The sequence below is a fragment of the Orbicella faveolata genome, unplaced genomic scaffold (genome assembly GCF_042242905.1).
Source record: "Orbicella faveolata isolate gen_17 unplaced genomic scaffold, um_ofav_v1 contig_12, whole genome shotgun sequence".
Classification (NCBI taxonomy): domain Eukaryota; kingdom Metazoa; phylum Cnidaria; class Anthozoa; order Scleractinia; family Merulinidae; genus Orbicella; species Orbicella faveolata.
This window is the reverse complement of record NW_028301539.1, coordinates 19,290,004-19,306,904: the sequence shown is the minus strand read 5'-3', so window position 1 is coordinate 19,306,904 and position 16,901 is coordinate 19,290,004. Positions and strand designations below refer to the sequence as shown.

The 16,901-nt window shown below is 37.7% G+C and overlaps 2 protein-coding genes across 3 annotated transcripts in view; both read left to right on the top strand.

Moving 5' to 3' along the window:
- Nucleotides 1-16,901, top strand: part of LOC110059650 (dnaJ homolog subfamily B member 4-like) — a 110,559-nt gene that overhangs the window by 28,502 nt on the left and 65,156 nt on the right. The window lies entirely within an intron of this gene.
- Nucleotides 1,796-15,197, top strand: LOC110059629 (transmembrane protein 181-like). 2 transcript variants are annotated; one of them, XM_020766352.2, is made up of 18 exons: nucleotides 1,796-1,937; nucleotides 2,017-2,120; nucleotides 2,964-3,031; nucleotides 5,221-5,314; nucleotides 5,579-5,700; nucleotides 6,656-6,778; nucleotides 6,961-7,041; nucleotides 7,270-7,328; nucleotides 7,768-7,808; nucleotides 8,231-8,358; nucleotides 8,828-8,916; nucleotides 9,436-9,493; nucleotides 9,880-9,982; nucleotides 10,421-10,472; nucleotides 11,349-11,431; nucleotides 12,286-12,375; nucleotides 12,800-12,872; nucleotides 13,247-15,197. In XM_020766352.2, the coding sequence occupies exons 1-18, from the start codon at nucleotides 1,915-1,917 to the stop codon at nucleotides 13,293-13,295; spliced, it is 1,440 nt and encodes a 479-aa protein (XP_020622011.2). In that variant the 5' UTR covers nucleotides 1,796-1,914; the 3' UTR covers nucleotides 13,296-15,197. The 2 variants fall into 2 exon arrangements, with proteins under 2 accessions (XP_020622011.2, XP_089138818.1); XM_089282692.1 differs by having other exon boundaries at nucleotides 13,145-13,256.

Below are 16,901 nucleotides of genomic sequence, written 5' to 3'. Positions count from 1 at the left end.
TTCTTCTTCTTCTTCTTCTTCTTTTTTTTTTTTTCATGGACGTGTTTACAAGCTAAGGCAGGTAGGGTTCCCCTAGCGCTAGAGTAACCCTAGTGCCCAACTAGGGTTTCCCTAGCGCAAGAGTAACCTTACCTGTCTTGAAATTAAACATGTCCATGAAAAAGAAGAAATGTGGGAGTGCTAGGGTAACCCTCTTGTTAGAGAGCAAGAGCAAGTACCGTTAGCACCTAGCTAGTGTTTTGCTTCTCAAGATGCTGGTGTGATACGTGTAGAAGTAGGCTTATCATTCCTGTGCAATGGGATTTAATAAAATCGTCAGGATGCCTATTACTATCTCGTCGGTGTGCGTCAGATAGCGATAGCAAATGACCGGTTGGTGTTCGCGCTTGCATGGGTCGTAAGTGGAAGACGAAAAAACGCGGTCCTTCACTTAGAGTACGGACCTCGAACTCGGTTTTTGAGAGGTATTTAAAGGGTTTCATTTTAGTTTGATTTTACTGATTTAACGGTTTGCCGTTTTGGAACGGAATTAACGTCCCGAGCTTGCATGCGGGTTTCCATTTATATTTTACTCAAGGGCAAGACTAGTTTTCTTTTTCACTTCACCTCAACTAATAGTAAGAAACGGTTGTCGGAGCCGGATAAGCGTGGCCTCTGGTGTTAGCATGTTTTTAGTTTGGCTGATGGAACTTGCTGATTGCTCAATTAATCAGGATCTCAACAGATACAAACTGTGATTCTCATTCAGGACCGGGTTCAGAACCCGATTAAACTAATCCAGGACTAGCGAAAATTTCGGATTTCAGACTTGGTAACTTTTCGTCGAGGTTTAATAGTATATTGCTTGTCCTTAAAATTTGAGTTTGAATAATCAGCTTCCAGTTAAACTTTCTTATATGACAAAATTCAACACTTCGGTTTACTTTTAATTTATCCTTGGTTAGTGTTAACCGGCTTTCGAGCAACACGGTATGGAGGCACATTTATTTGCAGCTCTAACTACGTACTTCTTTCTAATTAACAACTGATTGAATTATGAACCCAAGATTCAAAACCGGCGTGATAGCTGAGAAGTCCGAATCAACTATAGCTAATAAAAATTCCAGAGCGCGACTGCTTGCTGGATGGGCCTCTGTTGCGAAATAAAGCTGTAGTTTGGGAAGCTCAGTATGGAGACACTTTTTCCTGCGATGTAAGGTTGGTAGTATTCCTCGGGTTCTTGATAGAAAAAAAATTCAACAAACTGACATAGCTCAGCTCCTCGCTCGGTTCCACATATTGCCCACAAACTGAAGTATCCAGCTGCACTTCAGCCAGCTTCTAGCTGGGATTTCTGCACGTTTGCACGTTAACCTCGCACACTAGTTGAGTTAGATTAATTTTTTTTCTACCTACTCAGCTTGTTTAGTATTCTTACCATTCTGAGTAGTTTTTTTTTTTTTTGCTTAATTAAGTGCCACGGAGTTACAGTTTGAAAGAGGTACTTCCACTCCACTGACTCGCAAGTCCATCTGCGACCATTCTGCAAAACCCCTGATCACTGGAACACAACCTGTCCGACATGGGACAGTGCCTTTCAAACGAGAAAAAAAATGACTTTTGTAACTAGGGTCATTTTCTGATTCGCTCACTAAATACCACCCTCCAACGCAAAAAAGGTAAAGCTATGGAAAATAATACGTACAATGGAGATAAACAGCGGCGAGAGACAATGTATTTACCGGTAACGGCGGAAACGGAAATCTTCGCTTGAAAATTCCTCCAACTCGTCAAATTCTGGTATGTAAATTTTTCCTCGTTCCCAGTTCTCCTCGATTGTTTTGAACAAAGCCACTGATGAGTTGTTCCTTTGGCTTTGGCGTCAAATGCTAATATGGCTGTGTTTGGCGAGTAGAATTTTTCCGAGCCTCAAATATGGCTACCAAGGAAATGGAATCGTAAGTAAAATGCTCTGTTTGTTGTTCGTAAATTTCTTCAGCCATTGCTAATTACGCTGATTGTCTTCTCTGCTGTTAGGACGGTCCAAATGCGACTTTACACGCTAACGAAACGACAGTTTGTTTTGGTGTTCGTCTCGTTCTTCGTGGCTTTCTTCCTCACGGTGATAATTGGAATTGCAGGTCTGTAGTGACGAGTAAACCTCGTTAGACACCTAAAGTAAAGTCAGCAGCTGTCTTTTATGCTTTAAACGACATAGGAGCGTTTGGTTGGAGGCAGCATTAAGCTTGAGTACTTTGCAACTACAACGCTGTAGGGTTGACTTCCAAGAATTTATTAAAAATTTTAATGTTAATTGCCGTCGTGCAGAATATTACCTTGTGGCAACTTTGCAGTACCAAGAATAGACGTTACTGTATTAAACGCTGGTCTTTTCCAGTCGCTTAATAAGTAAAGACTCCCTTAATTTATTAAGGTGCATGGCAAATCAGTCTACCTTCTGTTAATTATATTGTGTTCCATATTTCGCGGTACATTTTGTAAAACGTGTTTTCTCGCCAAGTTTTCGGTTGCCTCGCTATTTGGACTGCCAACAAAAGAACAGCTGGATTGTAAATGTTTTCAATTGAAATTTCTTAAGGTTCTTTATGTTCTTAAGGTTTACAACAAATGTCGAGATACATGTAAGACACTGTATTTGAAAGTTACAATTCAGCTCTAAACACTCTCGACTTTTTACATATCAAAGCTTAGCTTAATATTTGATTCATGCTCGATTAAGTTAGCATGTTGCTTACTTAACAAAGCATGCGAGGAAAAAAAGGAAGTTTTTATAGCTTCCTGAAATTTGATCCTCACAGGAGCTTGCTCCTGCAGACAGACAGTAGCTAAAATGTTCCTTCTATTTCTAATATTAATTCATTCCTTTGACCACTCTTTAATATGCACACATGTGGGATACATATAAATGTATCTCAATGGTTAAAATAATGAGTGTGTAATTGGAAAGGATTTTATTTTTGCAGGACCGTCAATAATTGTTCAACACACGGAAAGAGCATCAGAGTTACCTACTCCAAAAAGACAGTTTTTGGTCTGTACCTAAAATTGATATTAATATTACTTGTTTATGTCTCTGTCAATTCCAAGTCCCTCCAACCCCTTCCCCTGGGCATTTGTTGGGCATTTATAATTTTGTTTTCAAAAAATGGTTTATATCCCACACAGTAGGGCTAAAATATTTGTGTAAATCCCCATGGTGGAGCTTCGGGAAGACTGCAAAAGCCCTGAACCCATGGGACAAGGTCAAAATTCTATTTTAGTGATTGATGATAGAAGCAATATATGTAATTGTTTACTAATAAATGTGGATCTTTATTAATTACATGTCTCCTTGGACTTTGGAAGCAATCATGAATGCACCTTCAGAAAGAAGCAAAACTTATTAAGAAATATTGCAATAACTGGCATTCCATTTTGTTAGTCTTGATGCCCATATTTGTATGTTTGACTACCAGTAATAAGACAGCTTTGAAACCAGTAAGTGCATTCACATAATCTGATCTCTGTGTAACATTTTAAGTGAGTTACAACAGCACCCAAGCGCTTTTTAATTGAATGCCTTACTCTGCAAAGCTGTCAAAACTCTGCCATCCTTGATTTGCATTCCAAAATTTTTGTGCCTGTGGAGCTCAGGATTCTAATAAGGTTTATCAATTCAGTTTTCATACATTTTGTTTTGAAGGCAATCAAGAAATTTAAAAATAAACAACAAAAGATGTATGTATTTTTAAAAACTGAAAGATAAAATTGCCTTTGACAATGCTGCACCCCTGGGCTAACCTGTTACAGCAAATGCCCTACCCTGGGACAGGAAACGTTGTCAAACGCCTTAAAAAGTGTTTTGGGATGTCCTCGGGGAGGGGCAGGATGGATGGGCTTGGTCTAACTGACAGCACTACCCAAAAAAAAAAAATTATATCAAATATTGTTTTTGGAAGGTACAGTGCCTGCTTATGGTTAGTGTGTTACTCTTGGTCTGAGTTCAAGCTAGGCTACCATTCTAGTATTGTATTCTTCAGCAAGATCCTTCCATCTCAGCTCTCCTCTAAGTGAAATTGGGTGACAATATCCATACCCCTCCCAGAGAAGGTTTTTTATTTTGAACCCCACACCCTGGATATTCCAGCTAAGTTTCATACTTTACTTTAAAAATTTTGGCTTTTGCCTCCCCCTTAGAATTTCTGTTAATCTTACTTGGAACGGGTATGGATATATTTTCTGGAACTGTACAATACTTGTTATGGATATGGACATGGCTGTACTTACCTTTGGTATTGTGTTATTTGCGATTACAATACCTTGCAGACTGATATTATGTATTAGAAAATAGCTCAAAGGAAATACGCGTGCTGATTGGTTTAAAATTGTGTTTCTATAACTTAATAGAAACACAGAACTAGCATGGACTGTAATGTAATGATGGTGTGAGCAAAGAGAATAATATGTACATTTTCATGTTCAAAGTAAACAAGTTGTTTTTTTCTTTTGTTGTAGTATTTCCTAAAAGAAATGGAAGACACGTTCTCTGTGTTTCTGTCGAGTTCTAGAAACATGAGTGAAAGTTTGGGAGAACTCGAAGAAGCTGTGGAAACACTCACCTAACAGTTTGTGTTTCCACAGCATTTCTTGTTCTCCCAAACTTTCACTTGTGTTTTTGTAACTCGATAGAAACACAGTACATGTTTTCTATTTCTTAATGATTGTACTACTGACAAATATGCTTTTCAAGGTTTTCATTTTGAAATGTACAGCAGCTGCTGTGAAACAATATAGATTCCCTGCTTTTGTGACTGGAAAGCAGAAGAAAAGAAGTGGAAGACATAGCTTAAATTATAAAATGATAAAAATGCACTTAATTCAGGCCAGTAATACTCAGAAGCTCCTCCTCTCTCAGTGGTAGCGGCAAAAGTGTTGATTGAAATGGTTTTGGCTTGAGTAAAAATAAATTATTGCAACATGATTTCCCCATACACTTCTGACATGATGTGAAAGCCCATTGAAACAAGAACAAAATTGCAAATACATAAAAACAATACATTCCGACCTATTAAATTACTCTCACCTATAGTATGAAAAGAAGGTAATCTTTATTAAAGCAAAGATTTTATTTCCTAGTAAAGCACATTACATTGGAGTGTACGTACCATTAGAAGTGTCACATTTTGGCAATACTTATGGTAAATTAAGAATGCTGTTAATAATTTTCTTTTGATTCCATAGACTGGTCCCTTTAAGATCAACACAGGAATCCTGTCCACATTTAACCAACAACTTTGGCTTCTCTGCAAAATCAAACTGAATGGAACTGAAGCAGGTAAGAGTTGCACCAGAATTTGTTCGAAATTCGAAGTACAATAATCATTAATTCAACAAAATGTTGGGGATTTTCTAAACCATTTCAAAGCATTCATGTGTCCCATCTCCTCATTATATTCCGTCTCTCTAACTGGAGAACTAGGCTGGCATTTCTTGCTTCTAAGCATTCCCTTTCAGTCAATGGTGGTTAAGAGAAAATAACTATTATATTTGTTTGATTTAAGATAATTTAATTAATATCTGACTTTGCTTTCCTGTTTAGGGTCATCTTTCACAGACAACTTTCATCTGAGTGTTAAAATTTCTGGCCAAGCTAAAGACAGCAGTTATAACCCTATAGCAACAACACCTTATAACAGGACTCGTGTGCTACGTTGCCAGAAGGTTTGAAATTCAGTGTTTTTTTTTGTCAGACACAGAACTTTGTGATGTGTGCAGTAGGTAGATGTTGGTTGTGAGGATCTGACTTACATGACTTGCTTAGCAATTTTATAATTTTGACACTCCATGTCTTACATACATACATACTTTATTGGTGCGTCCCCACATCTCCAAGTTTATCTCTTATGTAATTTTAATCCAATCTGGCTAAGTTTGGTTGAGGCGTTATCAGCACAACAGCTGGTGCTACCAAATAATGTGTCATTAACTTCAGTGGAACCTAACTGATGGTACCACCAATGGCCACTGAAAGCTGGTCATATCACCAGCCTAAAGGCACCCAGCTACCAATGCAATGGGCCCTTGTAACCTGAATGCAAACTCTCTTGGTATCTCTTGGTGTAGCAGGTGGAGTGAATGAGAACTTATCAGGATGTCTCAGACTCCCCCAACTTCTGGTTGTTTGAGATGTCAAGCATGACCCAGTCAGTACAAACTGTAGACAAAAGATTTTTACAATAATGATGCTTTCATTTTTCTGCATGACTTATTAAGAAGGACAATAATTTTACTCTATGCCAAAGACATTGAAGAAAGGTTGTTTAATTGGAGAATATTAGATTATACTCTCTTAGTACTAACTAAAGTAAACACCCAGAGAGGAGTTGACAAAAATATCTCTTTTTGGACAAATTTTATGTGTTGGATATTTGCATGGAAACACTCTCTGGAGTGTTTGAAATGTGTGTATCTCCTCAAACATGCCATCAACTGCAAAGAGAGTTTAGACGAATAAAATCAGCGTACTCTATCATTGTTAAGACTGGATATCCAGACCTTCATTACGGTTACACTTGTGACCATTTCTTCAACTTGATGAAGATTATTAGTGAGTTTAAGAACAGCTCGTTAACTTACACTTCAAAAACTAATTGATATGTACATTTTTCTATTCTAGGAATGCAATCCGTTAGTGATCTTGCATCTTGGGTATCTTGACTACCCTTCTTATCTTGTTACTGTCAAATTTCATGGTCTCAACTTTCGTAATGGAATACATATCAGAGACATTGATTTTGAAGTAAGTTTATTTCTCTATAAATCTTTACCCAATCTTTGTCTGAGATGAGTACACTAGGTACAAAATGTAGAGTCACATGATGTTATAAACCATGTGGTATTCAATATTGTCTATAAAATGTAACTACTGCATTCAAATTAGGGTTACTCCTCCCACGTTAATATTAAGTGTTTTAATTGCAGTTGAAACACTACAGTGCAGACTTCACTCAGGTGGAAATCTGGTTCAGATTTGTTTTTCTTGTGCTCACATTCATGGTGACGGTTAGTACGTGATCAGGGTAGTATAAACTTATTAATCAGGCGTAAATTAGATGAACATCCTAAATGGCATTTTAGCTACAAATTGACACATTTTTTTAACTAGCTAGAACAGACTACATTACTTGAATCAATAATAATCAATAAACTTGTTACTCTAATGTTAATTGCAGCTGTAAAATAAAAGTCAAATCATTTGTTTTGATTTTTGAACATTTTTTTAATTTGCAGTGCATGTTTGCTCATTCACTGAGGAGATTTCCACTGCGTGAATGGTCCATTGAACAGAAGTGAGTGACATGTCTTGTTAGTCAGTTGTGACAGGAGAAGTGAGATTATATGAGTATTAAATTTAGTCAAACCATGATCACACTTGCATTAATTATATTGCACACAGTTACATTTACTGTTTGAAAACGTTTTTATCAGTTATTTGTCAGCAACAGATTATTGTGAAGGTTGTTTCTGCTCTCAACAAGTTCTCACCAGAAAAGTTAATGCAACATCCACACACCATCCACATAATTCATGTGCTTAATTTTTGTGAAGTTGATAAATAATTAAAATTCATTTTAGTTCCCAGAGGTACATAGTGACTGAAAAGAGTGCAGCCTTTTGTAAGAAAAGTAAATACAGTGTGGTAGATCTGCTTGGGCAAAAAAACCCGCATAGCTCAAAGTCTGGATCTGGCACTGTACAGTTAAATAAACTATTTTTTTCTTGGCACAGGTGGATGTCACTTCTTCTTCCACTTTTATTGCTGTACAATGGTAGGTTGCAAGTTTAGTGTCATAATAATTAGTTGATTAAAGTGTGTAAAGCGTAAAAGAAGTCAAAATTTTCAGACTGCAAGAGCTTTTCAGCTTTAGTTAGGTTGATGACATCTTTTTACAACATGTTTTCTCATGGACCACTCTTTATTTGTTTCTTCCAAAGACATGTATAGTGTTAAATAAAACACCCTGAACAGGGTGCATTTTAGAAGTAGTTTTAGCAGTGTTAAACTGGAAGTTGACTTTCATGCAACTTTCATAATTATTAGCTTTGAGTATATCACTCAGCGATAGCCAAGAAGAGGTTCCAATCAAACTGCTATCATTGTAAACCTGGAAAAGAGCCCTCCATTTTGTATTAAATTGGATAGCGTAATGTAGGTATTGGTATTTTTAAATACATGTTTTTTGTTCCACAGACCCACTGTTTCCACTCAACTTCTTGGTGAATAGCTGGGTGCCAAGTATGTTTGATTCAGTGTTCCAAGCATCGTTTCTCTGTGCTCTGCTGCTCTTTTGGCTCTGTGCTTTCCATGGCATCAGGCAGGTTTGTAAAAACAAGGCTTGTCTTCACTAGGCACTTCAGAAAAAGTACCGTTTCACAATTTAACATTTTTTACACAAGTGTGTGTGTGTGTGACAGAAAGCACACACTGATTTTACAAGCATAGTTACTTTCAAAAGTTGTTCAACCATCATATCTTCAGTAATCATGGCACTTGGATGAAACTTCCCAATAGCTTGCTGACAAATTAAGCATTTGACAGAAACTTGTTTGACAACAAATAAAACTTGTTTCTACACCAATTAATGTGAGTTGGATGTACTAATGACTGAAACAACTTGAAAGTAAGTAGCATAGTTTAATAATTAAACATCCAGCTTTACTAATGTCCTAGTTTACTTATTGCTGTATTAGTTTAGATCTAGTAACAGAGAGTAGATTTATTAAAGGATAAGTTCTTTGCATTTCCCCCAATCACTACAAGTTTGATTTTTGTTTGTTTCTTTAACAGAGTGAAAGGAGATTAAGTTTTTATCTTCCAAAACTTCTCATTGTTGGCATTCTGTGGGTTGCGGCATTTACCTTGTCATCATGGCAGCAGTAAGTTTTCAAGTGTCAAAATAACAGGACCTATCAACCCATATCAACTTGAACAGCTATATATGTTTGTAAATATTTGTTCTTTTGAAAATAGTCATAAAACCTTTGATGAATTGCGTGAACGATATGCACGCACAGTTCCTATGTATACAGCAGCCATATTCTAAAGCTTGATAGATTACATGTCCTACATCATGCAGGACTTGGTACTCTATGGTCAAGTTCTATGAGCTAATTTTTGAACATCTTACAAACTTTAAGAAAATGGTAACCTTTAGTTAGTCATATTAAGCACTTGGAATTTTTGAAATATTTGCTTGAAAAGTATGAGAAGCACTCTGTGTTATTTCCTTCAAATTGTCTCATGTTGTTCTTTAAAGTTCCTGCATGCTTATATATTTATAACTTAAGAATGCCCTTCAGCATGTTAGCTATTCCCCTTATATTTTCGAATCTTCTGCTAATATAGACTGAAAAGATGAAGATGGCACTAAAATAATATAATTGTTCATTTGACAGGTACAATGAGTTGCAAGATCCTACATACCAGTACAAGATTGATATTGGCCATTTCATGGTACGATAATAAACAAAAGGCAATTTCATATCTATGTCAGCAAGAATGCTGAAAAATAGTATTTATTATAAATATTATGTTTATATTAGTTGATGACATACAAAATTACCTTCAAACGTAAGCTAACTTGAAAATGTACAAATTAGCTTTAAATTAAAGCTAACTCGAAATTAGAAACATTTATTAGTTTAGTACAGCACTTATTTTTGAAACAGATTGAGGTATGATTTATAACAGGTCAAAAAGGGACAAAACAGTGGTAGTAGACTTGGGCTGTTTGTGGTCACTTTAAAACCAAACTCTCCTAAGAATAAGACAGAGACTCGCTCTAAACAGAAGAGACAATTTTGACATTGAGTTTGGAACCTTGTGATTGAATTTTACAGGGCCTGAAGGTGCTGTTCTTTACAATTGGTGCTATTTACCTGGTGTACTTGGTATACCTGTTGTTCAGGGCATATAGTGAGTTGAGGGCAATGCCTTATTTTGGTAAGTTTATGCTAACTTGCTAGCAAGTAAACTGTTTAAATTCTTGCGACTGATTTTAATCCTGAAATTTCACCTTGCAATATCAGGACATCTGGAATTCAAGTTTAATATGCAGTCTGTTCAGGTCCTTCCATTTGCTCTAGCTTGAAGCGACAGGGAGATGTCATTGCTTTGTTTCCCTGTCATGTTGGGTTATTTGTTGGGTAGCATCATAATGGATAGCATGTTTGGTGGCAGGCTATCCCTGGAAAGTTGCTGTAACATGAAAAAATAAATTAAAAATAAACTGTGTCCAGTAACTGCCCTCCCTTGATCTCCTAGAATTAAATAAGTACATGTACCACAGATGTTAAATTGTGGTGAATATAATTTTCAGTGGTATGAAATCTGTGATGTACTATCATTCTCTAATTTTTCTACCCACATAATGTTTTACAGATGTACGTCTCAAGTTTCTCACTGGACTTATGCTGATTGTCTTGACCATAAGGTATGTGTTCTAAATGAATTTGTTGCTTAGCATACATTATTATATGGCTAGCTCCCTGAGCGGGCAAGACGAATCAAATCCTGCACTGTGATTGGTTACCCGAGCGGGCAAGATGGAGCTATCTTGCCTGCTCGGGACTACCCGCCGTGTCCCACAAGAAACATTTCCCCGAAAGCCAAATAATAAATCCTTTATTGACCAAGCTTGTTCGGTCAAGATGGCTGGATATTGGCCTCGTTCTTTTTTTGCAAGTTGATGGACCGAGACGGAGTCAAGGTCCATAAACACGAAAAAAAAGAACTTGGCCAATATCCAGCCATCTTGACCTCACACTTGGTCAATAACCCATACATGTTAACCCCTTGAGTGCCAGACTATTGGGTATGAATGAAAACTTTATTTTTTTTTTATAACACAGTAAAAATATCAGTACATACATGTAATAATAGAAAAATACCTTACATGTAAGATTTTCTATTTCCTGGTTTCCGTATTTACTGTGTGGGAGTCCAAATTGCAGAGAACCATTTATTAAATAAATGTTTCTCTTGAAGAGGTCTAAGGATTTTTTAGTACAACGTTCCTCAGGAAGATTGTTCCATGGGGAAGCTCATCATTTTGGGAACTTTTTAAAGAAAAAAATGTCCAATGGTAGTTTGAGAGTAGATTTATACCTGCTGTTTTAACGTTAGTTTGTTAATACAGTCACTTTTACTTGTTTTCTTGGCACTAATGTATTTTGCCACCTTATTAACATAATATTATTGTAGATCTATTTATAATACAAAACTAACCTACACATTTGCATCGTAACATTGTTTATCACTTTCGCTAATTTTTGTGTTGAATGCATTATTTTTGCCTTTAAAATTTTAGCCTGGTGATCACAGGTCTTCGATTTGGAACAGGAGTGCTACAAGACAACTTTGTTGCAGAACTTGAAACACACTATGATAACTATATCCTTTTTACATCTAATTCTTAAAACACAAGGAGATCTGTCACCTACAAGCCTTACAGTATTTTGTTGAGACATGCTACTGACTATATCATAATTCCCCATGTCCTGCTCCAGTCTAGCCTGGTAGCACAGTCAATCTAATCTGGAAGTTGTGGGTTTGAATCCTGGCAAGATCAAAGATCTTTTCTTTACCTCTTGTGGTCCCCCATGTCTTTTCTAGGGCTAACACACACAGGCAGAAGCAGATCCAGGATTTTTCAAGGGAGGGTGGCTGGTAGCTTCAGGTTGCAGAATCAAAAGGGCATGCCCAGATAATATTACAATTTGAGAATTGGAACCTTATTGAAAACTGTTAAACCAGAAATACTAGCAATGCTATGAAGTAGAAATTACAGTGAGCTACATGTACCTGTCCAGAGCATTTGCCATGATACTCACAATCTTTTTCGTTTTTTTGTGTTTTGCTTCTCCAAAAGGGGGATGGCTAACCACCCAATCCTCCTTCCCCTCTAAGTCTGCCCAAGAGAGGGAAATTGCTGGGTTATCTCTACATTTTGGAAAAAGAAATTCAACCAAACCTTTATCTTGAGCAGTCTACATTAGCAGTCTGTGTTGTAAAATTCATTTACCATTCAGAACCAATGAGAATTCTGTTTTTTTGTTGTTGTGCAGTTTGCCGCATAATAAATACATTTCTACCTCCTCTCTGCTCTCTGTTTTACAGTATTTTTATATTGTAAGAAAAAATATAGATGTTGGTCACTTTTGGGGGGTGGCAGCTCTAACACAGATGCCTTGTAATGACGTAATGACAATATTTAGGAGTGGATGTGTTTCCTTGACTCTAAGTACCTGCAGAATTCCTGACATTTTTTGGATTGCTCAACTTTTACCTGTATACCATGGCATTTGTGTACTCACCATCCAAGAACACTCTCTACGGTAAGCCGTAAGGGTTCCTGTATACTCTCATTCAGAAGATTAGAATAGATTACGGTAGATAAATAGTAAGAGAAAAATAATAGTGGAATAGTAGTTAGTAGCGGCTGGTCCATGTCAACGCTAGTTGCCATCACATGAACCTGTTTTAACGAAGATGTATGTACATGTCTGATTGAGCTACAAGATTATCAATTGTGATTATTGAAAGGGCATGCACCTGGCGCCAACTCCCATATAGAAAGGACGGGGGTGCTCATCACAAATTTTGAAAAGAACCTCTAAGAGGTACCAAGATTCTGTTTTGTGGGCATGGCTTGAAATTTTTGTCTTCTCATAGAGGTACCAATTCTTACATAACACATTATCTCCTGTCATATTTCTTTTTAGCTCAGTACCCTAAATCCTTGATCTTCTTGCCTTATAGAGTCGTATTTTCGTGATCAGTCCACCTTTTCAATGTTGAATGAGTCTGAAGATGAGGACACCATGATTTATAAGTGAGTATTAGTATTACAGGCAACTGTGACATTACATGTAGCATGTGCGCTTGATTTTAGAGTTTGAAATTGAGTCAAGTTTAATGATCTGCAGTCAAGGCCATTGGGATAAAATGTCAAAAGTTGAATTTTTTGGCTTTTTACAGCAGTTGCTCTCAAAGTAATTTATGTTGTGGGGGTTCTTTTTGTGTGTTTTTGGGCAATGTGGAATTTCCTTCAGAAGGTGAATTAAGGACTTCCTTGTGTTTTATGCTTTACTTTCATCCTTGCAGTGAATCAATACAAGACTTTTAGTTCCATGTACACACCATGTCTGATGCAACCTTTGGAGCTGGTGGAAGAAGTGTTTCTCACATTTCATCCTTTGTTTTTAGTTCTCAGAAAGAAAAATCAAACTTCAGCAGCAGTGACGAGGAAAACTGAAGCAAAAAACATGCCTGAAAGTAACGAAGTGAACAGAAAGTAATCTCCATTTAGAGTTTTGTACTTTAAATTAAGATATTTTACAAAACAGAAATCATTATGCAGAATTAAATATCATAGACACATTCAATACGTTCAACTGGCAATTTCTTGGTGCTGCAATCACCAATAATGGAAATCAAAACACAGTAAACACTACCCACCCCAAAACATATTTCCAAACCAACAATGGTTTCAGCATCACCAAGAAATATTCAGATATCCCTTGTCTTGCCCAAGAACACAACAAAATGTCCCTGGCCAGTGCTCGAACACCACCCCACTTGCTCTCCACCCAGGTGTACAAATGGGTTCTGACGAATTTAATGCTGGGGGTAATCCTGTGATGGACTAGCATCCCATCTATGGGGGAGTAGAAATATTCGTAGTCGCTTCATGCTACAGCAACCGAGATAAGCTCTGGCCTGATATGCCAACTGGCTCATATGCAGACTTAACCTTACCTTTCCTATGTGTCAGAGACGTGCTAGGAAAGGTTCTAACAAAAGTTAATATGCTTCTGAGCATTTGCCTTGGGAAGTCTGATATTTCACTTTCACAGTTCAATGAGATTAAATTTAGCAAAAACCATTTCATGTGCACTTGATTGTAGAAACTTTACAATCTGATCGCAAGCGCCTAGTGTAAGAAAACTCGGTGCTTTTTGTGTTCAAACAAAGTGTAGGATAAACTGCTTTACTGGAGAGCATACATGACCAGGGGGAGGGGGGGTACCACACTAAGGTTCATTTGGGCTGGAGGGGAGGGGACTGTTGGCCACACATCTATTCCTTGGTATCAAGAGACATCGACGTTTGAGCACAGGTACTTACCCGTGCCTGTTTTATTACTACTGGTCCTAGTAGATTGTTACACTAACAGGGGCATAGCAAAGGGAATTGTGCCTCGTGAAGCACATTTCACCAGCTGTGTTTGTGTTTTTCAAATAGCCTTATGGGAGTTATGGCTTCTTGAGCGGTTAGAAAGGAGACAATCTCGGGTGTCTGAACTACAGGAAAGAGCGGCCATTATGTGTGATGATTTTCGACTCTGTTATGCTAGGTTGTGGTCGAGGCACTCTTCCTGCTATAAAGCTATTTTTAGCAGAAAATTATTCTAATCAGTGGCAAATCTTTACGTGTACCGTACATTAGTCTTGAGGGAAACGTTCGCAAACTAGAAATGGGAAATTAGACATTTGAATGTATTCATTCACGTGCACGACCTCTTCATCTTGCCGTCCACCCACTCCTCCCCTGCACTGTATTTGTGGTCAAGTTTCAACTCAGTCACAACGAATCGATCAAGGGAAGATTAGCCAAAAATAGTTTTCTAATTAAATTGGCATTGTAGAAGGGGCGTGGAGATTAAATTAATATCTGATTAAATTTGATAAACAATTATATTTTCAGAGGTGCTGACTTAGTGTATAAATAATAGAAGAAGGTTATAAGCTTCCGTGAATGGTCGTTATTTATGCGGTTGCGTGGTTTCCTGGTGAAGTAACTGCGATATGTTATAAGTTAAAGCGCTTAGTGAGATATACTTGGCGTGGATTTTTAGTTTATGTTTAGTTCCACAAATTTACTTGCGGTAGACTTTCATATTAAGATAAGATAATGTTATTTTTTTGTGTGTTGGTAAAAGTTGCAATTTTTATTCCATTCGATGTAATGTGTGCGAAGCGATTTGGAACTACACCGTCTAACACCTCTTTAATCTGCGATCACGGAAGTTTTTTCTCGCTCTAAGATCCTTCCGCGTTAAAATATTAGTATATCGTAAGATTTTAGGTAAATTATGTTAAGGCTTTCTAGGAAAATGCCCTAGCGAATAAATATTTATTCAAAACGTGAAAGTAAATTGTCGTTGATGTTTTTCGTATTTGAGTGGGCGTTTTGTTTACAAATGGGACTTATTGAAGAGATGGGAAAGAACAACGGAAGCTAATTGTAATTTTTCGTGGCAAATCAAGTATTGGAGGCCTAGATCACTTTAAGCTTCGCTATGCACAATTTCTTTGGGACTGAAAGAGAAAACGCGAGGACTTCGCTTTGTGAAACACTCATTTCTTCCCTCAGTGTTTGCTAGCCGTTCCACTGGGCATCTACAGATCTTTCCCCAGACGTACCAACCGGCCCCAAACAGAGCCGCACGGAAGTGGAACCAATTAAAGGAAAACTGAGCTCAAAAATAACATTGAAATGCCAGTGACAGTTTGTCTGCAAAAGGAAGAAATTAACATGAGTCCCAGACAGTTACCCGCCTATTTTACAGTTTCTGGAAGATTTTATGTGGGTGGTTGAACTGTTGGCCTTTGAATCGCTCTCCATGGAGACGAAAGATGTATACTGTACCCGGAGGGGCGCCATTAATTTCCCACGCGTCTAGTTCCCTTGCTGAAAAAAGGTTACAACTTAACAGTCAAAAATGTTCATAGTGCATAGCTGAAAGGAAAAATCAGTGTTCACTCGCACAGGAACACTGTAGAGCCTGCGAGTGGGTGTAGGTGGAGTCATTCCAGAGGAAGAAGCTGTACCACAAGTGACTGATTTGAATTTTCAATTTACTCCGCCCGAAAACTCGCGAAAGTGAAAAAAATGTAAAACACGAGCCTTTTAATGCTGTCAACGCGTTCGACATCGCGTTTATTTCTAGGCTAACTTCTCTTTGTGATTCATTTTTTACCTTTCCTTTTGTGCTGACACTTTTCAATTCTTGCGTATGAATTGTTAAACACATTGCTGAGTGCTTCTCAACAGGCAAACGCAAACGATGATTTTGCTGGAGTGGGGGCGGGGCTGCTGTGCTCGCTCATTATGGCTGCGTGGAACATTTGTTCGCGCTCGTGTTCGCGCTCCGCGCACGTGTTTCGCGTTTCGCGCTTTGCAGGCTATCGCATACCGTTGCTGAGTGCTAATCTACCTCAGGGAAACAAACAAGGAAACTCCTGTTATGTCGTTGCACTTGCCTTCGTCATTCGATGTTTTGAGAGAATCTAGGTAGACAGACGCTCCGCTGAACGACAATGTTAGTCTAGTACCCAGAAAGAAAGAAACACAAATATGAAAGTTCAGTTAATACTGAATATAAAACAAAAAAAAAATTCTGGATTACGATAAGGAAGTATAAGCACTGACCTTCTCTGTCAACTGACGTAAGTATGCCAATTAGAGCGGCTTGTATATTTTGACTCGGTTGGTAAGGAGTTGTGCAGTTCGAAAAGTTAATTAGAAATAAATTCTTGATTTAAGGTAAAAGAGTAATAATTTATGGCGCTAAGATGCGACGGACGTAGCGTAGGTTGTGAAGGGAAGACCAAAGCAGTCCACGGCATACACCATCAACAATAAAAATACAATAGAACGCGGATGTTGTTTTCGATCTCGCTTTGTTTTTACTCCAGTGTGCCATATTTAGAAAGGTCAAATGCTCTGATTGTAGGTTGCCACACAACTCGACATAAATAATGGCCCCTGTGTATTGCAAGGCTGTTGCTGAAATTGATTATTTGCTATTTGAGTAACTGTATGGGGAAAACTGAATATCTTCGCTCTAGTATAGTTT

Bases quoted from the DNA above. Each gene is read 5' to 3' on its own strand.
- LOC110059629 (XM_020766352.2), top strand. From the start codon at position 1,915: ATGGCTACCAAGGAAATGGAATC. The intron at 10,473-11,348 runs GTATGTGTTCTA...TTAAAATTTTAG, and splicing joins CTGATTGTCTTGACCATAAG to CCTGGTGATCACAGGTCTTC. The intron at 12,376-12,799 runs GTAAGCCGTAAG...CTTGCCTTATAG, and splicing joins ATCCAAGAACACTCTCTACG to AGTCGTATTTTCGTGATCAG.